The sequence below is a fragment of the Oncorhynchus masou genome, unplaced genomic scaffold (assembly GCF_036934945.1).
Source record: "Oncorhynchus masou masou isolate Uvic2021 unplaced genomic scaffold, UVic_Omas_1.1 unplaced_scaffold_439, whole genome shotgun sequence".
NCBI classification, from domain to species: Eukaryota; Metazoa; Chordata; class Actinopteri; order Salmoniformes; family Salmonidae; genus Oncorhynchus; species Oncorhynchus masou.
The window spans coordinates 1-16,187 of NW_027010781.1; the positions used below are offsets into that span (position 1 = coordinate 1).

Below are 16,187 nucleotides of genomic sequence, written 5' to 3' on the forward strand. Positions count from 1 at the left end.
TGGTGTATGTATCCCTGGTGTATATATCCCTGTGTATATATCCCTGGTGTATATATCCCTGGTGTATATATCCCTGGTGTATATATCCCTGTGTATATATCCCTGGTGTATATATCCCTGGTGTATATATCCCTGGTGTATATATCCCTGGTGTATATATCCCTGGTGTATATATCCCTGGTGTATATATCCCTGGTGTATATATCCCTTGTGTTTCCCTGGTGTATATATCCCTGGTGTATATATCCCCCTGGTGTATATATCCCTGGTGTTTATATCCCTGGTGTATATATCCCTTGTGTTTCCCTGTATATATCCCTGGTGTATATATCCCTGGTGTATATTTCCCTGGTGTATATATCCCTGGTGTATATATCCCTGTGTTTCCCTGGTGTATATATCCCTGGTGTATATATCCCTGGTGTATGTATCCCTGGTGTATATATCCCTGGTGTATATATCCCTGGTGTATATATCCCTGTGTATATATCCCTGGTGTATATATCCCTGGTGTATATATCCCTGTGTTTCCCTGGTGTATATATCCCTGGTGTATATATCCCTGGTGTATGTATCCCTGGTGTATATATCCCTGGTGTATATATCCCTGGTGTATATATCCCTGGTGTATGTATCCCTGTTGTATATATCCCTGTGTATATATCCCTGGTGTATATATCCCTGGTGTATATATCCCTGGTGTATATATCCCTGGTGTATATATCCCTTGTGTTTCCCTGGTGTATATATCCCTGGTGTATATATCCCTGGTGTATATATCCCTGGTGTATATATCCCTGGTGTATATATCCCGGGTGTATATATCCCTGGTGTATATATCCCTGTGTTTCCCTGGTGTATATATCCCTGGTGTATATATCCCTGGTGTATATATCCCTGGTGTTTATATCCCTGGTGTATATATCCCTGGTGTATATATCCCTGGTGTATATATCCCTGGTGTATATATCCCTGGTGTTTATATCCCTGGTGTATATATCCCTGGTGTATATATCCCTGGTGTATATATCCCTGGTGTATATATCCCTGTGTTTCCCAGGTGTATATATCCCTGGTGTATATATCCCTGGTGTATGTATCCCTGGTGTATATATCCCTGGTGTATATATCCCTGGTGTGTATATCCCTGTTTCCCTGGTGTATATATATCCCTGGTGTATATATCCCTGTGTTTCCCTGGTGTATATATCCCTGGTGTATATATCCCTGTGTTTCCCTGGTGTATATATCCCTGGTGTATATATCCCTGGTGTATATATCCCTGGTGTATATATCCCTGGTGTATATATCCCTGGTGTATGTATCCCTGGTGTATATATCCCTGTGTATATATCCCTGGTGTATATATCCCTGGTGTATGTATCCCTGGTGTATATATCCCTGTGTATATATCCCTGGTGTATATATCCCTGGTGTATATATCCCTGGTGTATGTATCCCTGGTGTATAGATCCCTGTGTAAATATCCCTGGTGTATATATCCCTGGTGTATATATCCCTGGTGTATATATCCCTGTGTATATATCCCTGGTGTATATATCCCTGGTGTATATATCCCTGGTGTATATATCCCTGTGTTTCCCTGGTGTATATATCCCTGGTGTATATATCCCTGGTGTATATATCCCTGGTGTATATATCCCTGGTGTATATATCCCTGGTGTTTATATCCCTGGTGTATATATCCCTGGTGTATATATCCCTGTTGTATATATCCCTGGTGTATATTTCCCTGGTGTATATATCCCTGGTGTATATATCCCTGTGTTTCCCTGGTGTATATATCCCTGGTGTATATATCCCTGGTGTATGTATCCCTGGTGTATATATCCCTGGTGTATATATCCCTGGTGTATATATCCCTGTGTATATATCCCTGGTGTATATATCCCTGGTGTATATATCCCTGTGTTTCCCTGGTGTATATATCCCTGGTGTATATATCCCTGGTGTGTGTATCCCTGGTGTATATATCCCTGGTGTATATATCCCTGGTGTATATATCCCTGGTGTATGTATCCCTGGTGTATATATCCTTGTGTATATATCCCTGGTGTATATATCCCTGGTGTATATATCCCTTGTGTTTCCCTGGTGTATATATCCCTGGTGTATATATCCCTGGTGTATATATCCCTGGTGTTTATATCCCTGGTGTATATATCCCTGGTGTATATATCCCTGGTGTATACATCCCTGGTGTATATATCCCTGGTGTATATATCCCTGGTGTATATATCCCTGGTGTATATATCCCTGGTGTATATATCCCTGGTGTTTATATCCCTGGTGTATATATCCCTGGTGTATATATCCCTGTTGTATATATCCCTGGTGTATATTTCCCTGGTGTATATATCCCTGGTGTATATATCCCTGTGTTTCCCTGGTGTATATATCCCTGGTGTATATATCCCTGGTGTATGTATCCCTGGTGTATATATCCCTGGTGTATATATCCCTGGTGTATATATCCCTGTGTATATATCCCTGGTGTATATATCCCTGGTGTATATATCCCTGTGTTTCCCTGGTGTATATATCCCTGGTGTATATATCCCTGGTGTGTGTATCCCTGGTGTATATATCCCTGGTGTATATATCCCTGGTGTATATATCCCTGGTGTATGTATCCCTGGTGTATATATCCTTGTGTATATATCCCTGGTGTATATATCCCTGGTGTATATATCCCTTGTGTTTCCCTGGTGTATATATCCCTGGTGTATATATCCCTGGTGTATATATCCCTGGTGTTTATATCCCTGGTGTATATATCCCTGGTGTATATATCCCTGGTGTATACATCCCTGGTGTATATATCCCTGGTGTATATATCCCGGGTGTATATATCCCTGGTGTATATATCCCTGTGTTTCCCTGGTGTATATATCCCTGGTGTATATATCCCTGGTGTATATATCCCTGGTGTTTATATCCCTGGTGTATATATCCCTGGTGTATATATCCCTGTGTTTCCCAGGTGTATATATCCCTGGTGTATATATCCCTGGTGTATATATCCCTGGTGTATATATCCCTGGTGTGTATATCCCTGTTTCCCTGGTGTATATATCCCTGGTGTATATATCCCTGTGTTTCCCTGGTGTATATATCCCTGGTGTATATATCCCTGTGTTTCCCTGGTGTATATATCCCTGGTGTATATATCCCTGGTGTATATATCCCTGGTGTATGTAACCCTGGTGTATATATCCCTGGTGTGTATATCCCTGTGTTTCCCTGGTGTATATATCCCTGGTGAATATATCCCTGTGTTTCCCTGGTGTATATATCCCTGGTGTATATATCCCTGTGTTTCCCTGGTGTATATATCCCTGGTGTATATATCCCTGGTGTACATATCCCTGGTGTATTTATCCCTGTGTATATATCCCTGGTGTATATATCCCTGGTGTTTATATCCCTGGTGTATTTATCCCTGTTGTATTTATCCCTGGTGTATATATCCCTGGTGTATATATCCCTGGTGTATATATCCCTGTGTTTCCCTGGTGTATATATCCCTGGTGTATATATCCCTGGTGTATATATCCCTGGTGTATATATCCCTGGTGTATATATCCCTGGTGTATATATCCCTTGTGTTTCCCTGGTGTATATATCCCTGGTGTATATATCCCTGGTGTATATATCCCTGGTGTTTATATCCCTGGTGTATATATCCCTGGTGTATATATCCCTGGTGTATATATCTTAGTGTATATTTCCCTGGTGTATATATCCCTGGTGTATATATCCCTGGTGTATATATCCCTGTGTTTCCCTGGTGTATATATCCCTGGTGTATATATCCCTGGTGTATATATCCCTGGTGTATATATCCCTGGTGTATATATCCCTGGTGTATATATCCCTGTGTTTCCCTGGTGTATATATCCCTGGTGTATATATCCCTGGTGTATGTATCCCTGGTGTATATATCCCTGTGTATATATCCCTGGTGTATATATCCCTGGTGTATATATCCCTGGTGTATGTATCCCTGGTGTATAGATCCCTGTGTATATATCCCTGGTGTATATATCCCTGGTGTATATATCCCTGGTGTATATATCCCTGGTGTATATATCCCTGTGTATATATCCCTGGTGTATATATCCCTGGTGTATATATCCCTGTGTTTACCTGGTGTATATATCCCTGGTGTATATATCCCTGGTGTATGTATCCCTGGTGTATATATCCCTGGTGTATATATCCCTGGTGTATATATCCCTGGTGTATATATCCCTGGTGTATATATCCCTGGTGTATGTATCCCTGGTGTATATATCCCTGTGTATATATCCCTGGTGTATATATACCTGGTGTATATATCCCTGGTGTATATATCCCTTGTGTTTCCCTGGTGTATATATCCCTGGTGTATATATCCCTGGTGTATATATCCCTGGTGTTTATATCCCTGGTGTATATATCCCTGGTGTATATATCCCTGGTGTATACATCCCTGGTGTATATATCCCTGGTGTATATATCCCGGGTGTATATATCCCTGGTGTATATATCCCTGTGTTTCCCTGGTGTATATATCCCTGGTGTATATATCCCTGGTGTATATATCCCTGGTGTTTATATCCCTGGTGTATATATCCCTGGTGTATATATCCCTGGTGTATATATCCCTGGTGTATATATCCCTGTGTTTCCCAGGTGTATATATCCCTGGTGTATATATCCCTTGTGTATATATCCCTGGTGTATATATCCCTGGTGTGTATATCCCTGTTTCCCTGGTGTATATATCCCTGGTGTATATATCCCTGTGTTTCCCTGGTGTATATATCCCTGGTGTATATATCCCTGTGTTTCCCTGGTGTATATATCCCTGGTGCATATATCCCTGGTGTATATATCCCTGGTGTATGTAACCCTGGTGTATATATCCCTGGTGTGTATATCCCTGTGTTTCCCTGGTGTATATATCCCTGGTGTATATATCCCTGTGTTTCCCTGGTGTATATATCCCTGGTGTATATATCCCTGTGTTTCCCTGGTGTATATATCCCTGGTGTATATATCCCTGGTGTACATATCCCTGGTGTATTTATCCCTGTGTATATATCCCTGGTGTATATATCCCTGGTGTTTATATCCCTGGTGTATTTATCCCTGTTGTATTTATCCCTGGTGTATATATCCCTGATGTATATATCCCTGGTGTATATATCCCTGTGTTTCCCTGGTGTATATATCCCTGGTGTATATATCCCTGGTGTATATATCCCTGGTGTATATATCCCTGGTGTATATATCCCTTGTGTTTCCCTGGTGTATATATCCCTGGTGTATATATCCCTGGTGTTTATATCCCTGGTGTATATATCCCTGGTGTATATATCCCTGGTGTATATATCTTAGTGTATATTTCCCTGGTGTATATATCCCTGGTGTATATATCCCTGGTGTATATATCCCTGGTGTATATATCCCTGTGTTTCCCTGGTGTATATATCCCTGGTGTATATATCCCTGGTGTATATATCCCTGGTGTATATATCCCTGGTGTATATATCCCTGTGTTTCCCTGGTGTATTTATCCCTGGTGTATATATCCCTGGTGTATGTATCCCTGGTGTATATATCCCTGTGTATATATCCCTGGTGTATATATCCCTGGTGTATATATCCCTGGTGTATGTATCCCTGGTGTATAGATCCCTGTGTATATATCCCTGGTGTATATATCCCTGGTGTATATATCCCTGGTGTATATATCCCTGTGTATATATCCCTGGTGTATATATCCCTGGTGTATATATCCCTGTGTTTCCCTGTGTTTCCCTGGTGTATATATCCCTGGTGTATATATCCCTGGTGTATGTATCCCTGGTGTATATATCCCTGGTGTATATATCCCTGGTGTATATATCCCTTGTGTATGTATCCCTGGTGTATATATCCCTGTGTATATATCCCTGGTGTATATATCCCTGGTGTATATATCCCTGGTGTATATATCCCTTGTGTTTCCCTGGTGTATATATCCCTGGTGTATATATCCCTGGTGTATATATCCCTGGTGTTTATATCCCTGGTGTATATATCCCTGGTGTATATATCCCTGGTGTATATATCCCGGGTGTATATATCCCTGGTGTATATGTCCCTGTGTTTCCCTGGTGTATATATCCCTGGTGTATATATCCCTGGTGTATATATCCTGGTGTTTATATCCCTGGTGTATATATCCCTGGTGTATATATCCCTGGTGTATATATCCCTGGTGTATATATCCCTGTGTTTCCCAGGTGTATATATCCCTGGTGTATATATCCCTGGTGTATATATCCCTGGTGTATATATCCCTGGTGTATATATCCCTGGTGTGTATATCCCTGTGTTTCCCTGGTGTATATATCCCTGGTGTATATATCCCTGTGTTTCCCTGGTGTATATATCCCTGGTGTATATATCCCTGTGTTTCCCTGGTGTATATATCCCTGGTGTATATATCCCTGGTGTACATATCCCTGGTGTATTTATCCCTGTGTATATATCCCTGGTGTATATATCCCTGGTGTATATATCCCTGGTGTATTTATCCCTGTTGTATTTATCCCTGGTGTATATATCCCTGATGTATATATCCCTGGTGTATATATCCCTGTGTTTCCCTGGTGTATATATCCCTGTGTTTCCCTGGTGTATATATCCCTGGTGTATATATCCCTGGTGTATATATCCCTGGTGTATATATCCCTGGTGTATATATCCCTGGTGTATATATCCCTGGTGTTTATATCCCTGGTGTATATATCCCTGGTGTATATATCCCTGGTGTATATATCCCTGGTGTATATTTCCCTGGTGTATATATCCCTGGTGTATATATCCCTGGTGTATATATCCCTGGTGTATATATCCCTGGTGTATATATCCCTGTGTTTCCCTGGTGTATATATCCCTGGTGTATATATCCCTGGTGTATATATCCCTGGTGTTTATATCCCTGGTGTATATATACCTGGTGTATATATCCCTGGTGTATATATCCCTGTGTTTCCCTGGTGTATATATCCCTGGTGTATATATCCCTGGTGTATATATCCCTGGTGTATGTATCCCTGGTGTATATATCCCTGTGTATATATCCCTGGTGTATATATCCCTGGTGTATATATCCCTGGTGTATGTATCCCTGGTGTATAGATCCCTGTGTATATATCCCTGGTGTATATATCCCTGGTGTATATATCCCTGGTGTATATATCCCTGCTGTATATATCCCTGTGTATATATCCCTGGTGTATATATCCCTGGTGTATATATCCCTGGTGTATATATCCCTGTGTTTCCCTGGTGTATATATCCCTGGTGTATATATCCCTGGTGTATGTATCCCTGGTGTATATACCCTTTGTGTATATATCCCTGGTGTATATATCCCTGGTGTATGTATCCCTGGTGTATATATCCCTGTGTATATATCCCTGGTGTATATATCCCTGGTGTATATATCCCTGGTGTATATATCCCTGGTGTATATATCCCTTGTGTTTCCCTGGTGTATATATCCCTGGTGTATATATCCCTGGTGTTTATATCCCTGGTGTTTATATCCCTGGTGTATATATCCCTGGTGTATATATCCCTGGTGTATATATCCCTGGTGTATATATCTTTGGTGTATATATCCCTGGTGTATATATCCCTGGTGTATATATCCCTGTGTTTCCCTGGTGTATATATCCCTGGTGTATATATCCCTGGTGTATATATCCCTGGTGTATATATCCCTGGTGTATATATCCCTGGTGTATATATCCCTGGTGTATATATCCCTGGTGTATATATCCCTGGTGTATATATCCCTGGTGTATGTAACCCTGGTGTATATATCCCTGGTGTGTATATCCCTGTGTTTCCCTGGTGTATATATCCCTGGTGTATATATCCCTGTGTTTCCCTGGTGTATATATCCCTGGTGTATATATCCCTGTGTTTCCCTGGTGTATATATCCCTGGTGTATATATCCCTGGTGTACATATCCCTGGTGTATTTATCCCTGTGTATATATCCCTGGTGTATATATCCCTGGTGTTTATATCCCTGGTGTATTTATCCCTGTTGTATTTATCCCTGGTGTATATATCCCTGATGTATATATCCCTGGTGTATATATCCCTGTGTTTCCCTGGTGTATATATCCCTGGTGTATATATCCCTGGTGTATATATCCCTGGTGTATATATCCCTGGTGTATATATCCCTGGTGTATATATCCCTTGTGTTTCCCTGGTGTATATATCCCTGGTGTATATATCCCTGGTGTTTATATCCCTGGTGTATATATCCCTGGTGTATATATCCCTGGTGTATATATCTTAGTGTATATTTCCCTGGTGTATATATCCCTGGTGTATATATCCCTGGTGTATATATCCCTGGTGTATATATCCCTGGTGTATATATCCCTGTGTTTCCCTGGTGTATATATCCCTGGTGTATATATCCCTGGTGTATATATCCCTGGTGTATATATCCCTGGTGTATATATCCCTGTGTTTCCCTGGTGTATTTATCCCTGGTGTATATATCCCTGGTGTATGTATCCCTGGTGTATATATCCCTGTGTATATATCCCTGGTGTATATATCCCTGGTGTATATATCCCTGGTGTATGTATCCCTGGTGTATAGATCCCTGTGTATATATCCCTGGTGTATATATCCCTGGTGTATATATCCCTGGTGTATATATCCCTGTGTATATATCCCTGGTGTATATATCCCTGGTGTATATATCCCTGTGTTTCCCTGGTGTATATATCCCTGGTGTATATATCCCTGGTGTATGTATCCCTGGTGTATATATCCCTGGTGTATATATCCCTGGTGTATATATCCCTTGTGTATGTATCCCTGGTGTATATATCCCTGTGTATATATCCCTGGTGTATATATCCCTGGTGTATATATCCCTGGTGTATATATCCCTTGTGTTTCCCTGGTGTATATATCCCTGGTGTATATATCCCTGGTGTATATATCCCTGGTGTTTATATCCCTGGTGTATATATCCCTGGTGTATATATCCCTGGTGTATATATCCCGGGTGTATATATCCCTGGTGTATATGTCCCTGTGTTTCCCTGGTGTATATATCCCTGGTGTATATATCCCTGGTGTATATATCCCTGGTGTTTATATCCCTGGTGTATATATCCCTGGTGTATATATCCCTGGTGTATATATCCCTGGTGTATATATCCCTGTGTTTCCCAGGTGTATATATCCCTGGTGTATATATCCCTGGTGTATATATCCCTGGTGTATATATCCCTGGTGTATATATCCCTGGTGTGTATATCCCTGTGTTTCCCTGGTGTATATATCCCTGGTGTATATATCCCTGTGTTTCCCTGGTGTATATATCCCTGGTGTATATATCCCTGTGTTTCCCTGGTGTATATATCCCTGGTGTATATATCCCTGGTGTACATATCCCTGGTGTATTTATCCCTGTGTATATATCCCTGGTGTATATATCCCTGGTGTATATATCCCTGGTGTATTTATCCCTGTTGTATTTATCCCTGGTGTATATATCCCTGATGTATATATCCCTGGTGTATATATCCCTGTGTTTCCCTGGTGTATATATCCCTGTGTTTCCCTGGTGTATATATCCCTGGTGTATATATCCCTGGTGTATATATCCCTGGTGTATATATCCCTGGTGTATATATCCCTGGTGTATATATCCCTGGTGTTTATATCCCTGGTGTATATATACCTGGTGTATATATCCCTGGTGTATATATCCCTGTGTTTCCCTGGTGTATATATCCCTGGTGTATATATCCCTGGTGTATATATCCCTGGTGTATGTATCCCTGGTGTATATATCCCTGTGTATATATCCCTGGTGTATATATCCCTGGTGTATATATCCCTGGTGTATGTATCCCTGGTGTATAGATCCCTGTGTATATATCCCTGGTGTATATATCCCTGGTGTATATATCCCTGGTGTATATATCCCTGCTGTATATATCCCTGTGTATATATCCCTGGTGTATATATCCCTGGTGTATATATCCCTGGTGTATATATCCCTGTGTTTCCCTGGTGTATATATCCCTGGTGTATATATCCCTGGTGTATGTATCCCTGGTGTATATACCCTTTGTGTATATATCCCTGGTGTATATATCCCTGGTGTATGTATCCCTGGTGTATATATCCCTGTGTATATATCCCTGGTGTATATATCCCTGGTGTATATATCCCTGGTGTATATATCCCTGGTGTATATATCCCTTGTGTTTCCCTGGTGTATATATCCCTGGTGTATATATCCCTGGTGTTTATATCCCTGGTGTTTATATCCCTGGTGTATATATCCCTGGTGTATATATCCCTGGTGTATATATCCCTGGTGTATATATCTTTGGTGTATATATCCCTGGTGTATATATCCCTGGTGTATATATCCCTGTGTTTCCCTGGTGTATATATCCCTGGTGTATATATCCCTGGTGTATATATCCCTGGTGTATATATCCCTGGTGTATATATCCCTGGTGTATATATCCCTGTGTTTCCCAGGTGTATATATCCCTGGTGTATATATCCCTGGTGTATATATCCCTGGTGTATATATCCCTGGTGTATATATCCCTGGTGTATATATCCCTGTGTATATATCCCTGGTGTATATATCCCTGGTGTATATATCCCTGTGTTTCCCTGGTGTATATATCCCTGGTGTATATATCCCTGGTGTATGTATCCCTGGTGTATATATCCCTGGTGTATATATCCCTGGTGTATATATCCCTTGTGTATGTATCCCTGGTGTATATATCCCTGTGTATATATCCCTGGTGTATATATCCCTGGTGTATATATCCCTGGTGTATATATCCCTTGTGTTTCCCTGGTGTATATATCCCTGGTGTATATATCCCTGGTGTATATATCCCTGGTGTTTATATCCCTGGTGTATATATCCCTGGTGTATATATCCCTGGTGTATATATCCCGGGTGTATATATCCCTGGTGTATATGTCCCTGTGTTTCCCTGGTGTATATATCCCTGGTGTATATATCCCTGGTGTATATATCCCTGGTGTTTATATCCCTGGTGTATATATCCCTGGTGTATATATCCCTGGTGTATATATCCCTGGTGTATATATCCCTGTGTTTCCCAGGTGTATATATCCCTGGTGTATATATCCCTGGTGTATATATCCCTGGTGTATATATCCCTGGTGTATATATCCCTGGTGTGTATATCCCTGTGTTTCCCTGGTGTATATATCCCTGGTGTATATATCCCTGTGTTTCCCTGGTGTATATATCCCTGGTGTATATATCCCTGTGTTTCCCTGGTGTATATATCCCTGGTGTATATATCCCTGGTGTACATATCCCTGGTGTATTTATCCCTGTGTATATATCCCTGGTGTATATATCCCTGGTGTATATATCCCTGGTGTATTTATCCCTGTTGTATTTATCCCTGGTGTATATATCCCTGATGTATATATCCCTGGTGTATATATCCCTGTGTTTCCCTGGTGTATATATCCCTGTGTTTCCCTGGTGTATATATCCCTGGTGTATATATCCCTGGTGTATATATCCCTGGTGTATATATCCCTGGTGTATATATCCCTGGTGTATATATCCCTGGTGTATATATCCCTGGTGTATATATCCCTGGTGTATATATCCCTGGTGTATATATCCCTGGTGTATATTTCCCTGGTGTATATATCCCTGGTGTATATATCCCTGGTGTATATATCCCTGGTGTATATATCCCTGGTGTATATATCCCTGTGTTTCCCTGGTGTATATATCCCTGGTGTATATATCCCTGGTGTATATATCCCTGGTGTTTATATCCCTGGTGTATATATACCTGGTGTATATATCCCTGGTGTATATATCCCTGTGTTTCCCTGGTGTATATATCCCTGGTGTATATATCCCTGGTGTATATATCCCTGGTGTATGTATCCCTGGTGTATATATCCCTGTGTATATATCCCTGGTGTATATATCCCTGGTGTATATATCCCTGGTGTATGTATCCCTGGTGTATAGATCCCTGTGTATATATCCCTGGTGTATATATCCCTGGTGTATATATCCCTGGTGTATATATCCCTGGTGTATATATCCCTGTGTATATATCCCTGGTGTATATATCCCTGGTGTATATATCCCTGGTGTATATATCCCTGTGTTTCCCTGGTGTATATATCCCTGGTGTATATATCCCTGGTGTATGTATCCCTGGTGTATATACCCTTTGTGTATATATCCCTGGTGTATATATCCCTGGTGTATGTATCCCTGGTGTATATATCCCTGTGTATATATCCCTGGTGTATATATCCCTGGTGTATATATCCCTGGTGTATATATCCCTGGTGTATATATCCCTTGTGTTTCCCTGGTGTATATATCCCTGGTGTATATATCCCTGGTGTTTATATCCCTGGTGTTTATATCCCTGGTGTATATATCCCTGGTGTATATATCCCTGGTGTATATATCCCTGGTGTATATATCCCTGGTGTATATATCCCTGGTGTATATATCCCTGGTGTATATATCCCTGGTGTATATATCCCTGGTGTATATATCCCTGGTGTATATATCCCTGGTGTATATATCCCTGGTGTATATATCCCTGGTGTATATATCCCTGTGTTTCCCTGGTGTATATATCCCTGGTGTATATATCCCTGGTGTATATATCCCTGGTGTATATATCCCTGGTGTATATATCCCTGGTGTATATATCCCTGGTGTATATATCCCTGTGTTTCCCAGGTGTATATATCCCTGGTGTATATATCCCTGGTGTATATATCCCTGGTGTATATATCCCTGGTGTATATATCCCTGGTGTATATATCCCTGGTGTGTATATCCCTGTGTTTCCCTGGTGTATATATCCCTGGTGTATATATCCCTGTGTTTCCCTGGTGTATATATCCCTGGTGTATATATCCCTGGTGTATATATCCCTGTGTTTCCCTGGTGTATATATCCCTGGTGTATATATCCCTGTGTTTCCCTGGTGTATATATCCCTGGTGTATATATCCCTGGTGTATATATCCCTGGTGTATGTAACCCTGGTGTATATATCCCTGGTGTGTATATCCCTGTGTTTCCCTGGTGTATATATCCCTGGTGTATATATCCCTGGTGTTTATATCCCTGGTGTATATATCCCTGGTGTATATATCCCTGGTGTATATATCCCTGGTGTATATATCCCTGGTGTATATATCCCTGGTGTATATATCCCTGTGTTTCCCTGGTGTATATATCCCTGGTGTATATATCCCTGGTGTTTATATCCCTGGTGTATATATCCCTGGTGTATATATCCCTGGTGTATATATCCCTGGTGTATATATCCCTGTGTTTCCCAGGTGTATATATCCCTGGTGTATATATCCCTGGTGTATATATCCCTGGTGTATATATCCCTGGTGTATATATCCCTGGTGTGTATATCCCTGTGTTTCCCTGGTGTATATATCCCTGGTGTATATATCCCTGTGTTTCCCTGGTGTATATTTCCCTGGTGTATATATCCCTGGTGTATATATCCCTGTGTTTCCCTGGTGTATATATCCCTGGTGTATATATCCCTGTGTTTCCCTGGTGTATATATCCCTGGTGTATATATCCCTGGTGTATATATCCCTGGTGTATGTAACCCTGGTGTATATATCCCTGGTGTGTATATCCCTGTGTTTCCCTGGTGTATATATCCCTGGTGTATATATCCCTGTGTTTCCCTGGTGTATATATCCCTGGTGTATATATCCCTGGTGTATATATCCCTGGTGTATATATCCCTGGTGTATATATCCCTGGTGTATATATCCCTGTGTTTCCCTGGTGTATATATCCCTGGTGTATATATCCCTGGTGTTTATATCCCTGGTGTATATATCCCTGGTGTATATATCCCTGGTGTATATATCCCTGGTGTATATATCCCTGTGTTTCCCAGGTGTATATATCCCTGGTGTATATATCCCTGGTGTATATATCCCTGGTGTATATATCCCTGGTGTATATATCCCTGGTGTGTATATCCCTGTGTTTCCCTGGTGTATATATCCCTGGTGTATATATCCCTGTGTTTCCCTGGTGTATATTTCCCTGGTGTATATATCCCTGGTGTATATATCCCTGTGTTTCCCTGGTGTATATATCCCTGGTGTATATATCCCTGTGTTTCCCTGGTGTATATATCCCTGGTGTATATATCCCTGGTGTATATATCCCTGGTGTATGTAACCCTGGTGTATATATCCCTGGTGTGTATATCCCTGTGTTTCCCTGGTGTATATATCCCTGGTGTATATATCCCTGTGTTTCCCTGGTGTATATATCCCTGGTGTATATATCCCTGTGTTTCCCTGGTGTATATATCCCTGGTGTATATATCCCTGGTGTACATATCCCTGGTGTATTTATCCCTGTGTATATATCCCTGGTGTATATATCCCTGGTGTATATATCCCTGGTGTATTTATCCCTGTTGTATTTATCCCTGTTGTATTTATCCCTGGTGTATATATCCCTGGTGTATATATCCCTGGTGTATATATCCCTGGTGTATGTATCCCTGGTGTATATATCCCTGTGTATATATCCCTGGTGTATATATCCCTGGTGTATGTATCCCTGGTGTATATATCCCTGTGTATATATATCCCTGGTGTATATATCCCTGGTGTATATATCCCTGGTGTATATATCCCTGGTGTATATATCCCTGTTTCCCTGGTGTATATATCCCTGGTGTATATATCCCTGGTGTATATATCCCTGGTGTATATATCCCTGGTGTTTATATCCCTGGTGTATATATCCCTGGTGTACATATCCCTGGTGTACATATCCCTGGTGTATATATCCCTGTGTATCCATGGTGTATATATCCCTGGTGTATATATCCCTGTGTTTCCCTGGTGTATATATCCCTGGTGTATATATCCCTGTGTTTCCCTGGTGTATATATCCCTGGTGTATATATCCCTGTGTTTCCCTGGTGTATATATCCCTGGTGTATATATCTAAAACACAACCAAATGTAAAACTGTAAGCTTCACTGTCCAAACACATATGGTGTGGACTATGTGTGTCTGGTAAACAAATGTGGATCTGGTGAACAGTTACCACTTGTTGACCAACTACAGGAATACTGACCTCAGAGTCTCCAGTTTACAGTGGGGATTCCCCAGTCCAGCAGAGAGCAGCTTCACTCCTGAATCCTTCAGGTCATTGTTACTCAGGTCCAGCTCTCTCAGGTGTGAGGGGTTTGACTCCAGAGCTGAGACCAGAGAAGCACAGCCTTCCTCTGTGACTAGACAGCCTGACAGCCTGCAAAGAGTCAAATCATATTAAAATCACACTGCTATTCTTCGGTGGTGAAAATAGTGACAGTATATTTGTTATCAAATGACAAGTCATCAAAGTGTTGCTTATAGAGAAAAAAATCTATGTTACAAATATTATCATTGCACAGTATTATCATTGCACAGTATTATCATTGCACAGTATTATCATTGCACAGTATTATCATTGCACAGTATTATCATTGCACAGTATTATCATTGCATAGTGTTATCATTGCACAGTATTATCATTGCACAGTATTATCATTGCATAGTGTTATCATTGCATAGTGTTATCATTGCAAAGTGTTATCATTGCATAGTGTTATCATTGCATAGTGTTATCATTGCATAGTATTATCATTGCATAGTATTATCATTGCATAGTGTTATCATTGCATAGTGTTATCATTGCAAAGTGTTATCATTGCATAGTGTTATCATTGCATAGTGTTATCATTGCATAGTGTTATCATTGCATAGTGTTATCATTGCATAGTGTTATCATTGCATAGTATTATCATTGCATAGTATTATCATTGCATAGTATTATCATTGCATAGTGTTATCATTGCATAGTGTTATCATTGCATAGTATTATCATTGCATAGTGTTTTCATTGCATAGTGTTATCATTGCATAGTATTATCATTGCATAGTATTATCATTGCATAGTGTTATCATTGCATAGTGTTATCATTGCATAGTGTTATCATTGCATAGTATTATCATTGCATAGTATTATCATTG

General features: G+C 40.5%; 1 protein-coding gene across 1 annotated transcript in view; it reads right to left on the reverse strand.

The window, feature by feature from the left end:
* Positions 1–15,233: 15,233 nt before the first annotated feature.
* The window catches only part of LOC135535053 (uncharacterized), a 57,796-nt gene continuing 56,842 nt past the window's right edge, over positions 15,234–16,187 (reverse strand). Inside the window, exon 22 of the mRNA XM_064961785.1 lies at positions 15,234–15,423. Within this exon, the coding sequence (XP_064817857.1) occupies positions 15,234–15,423 (190 nt within the window). The remainder of the gene's footprint in view (positions 15,424–16,187) is intronic.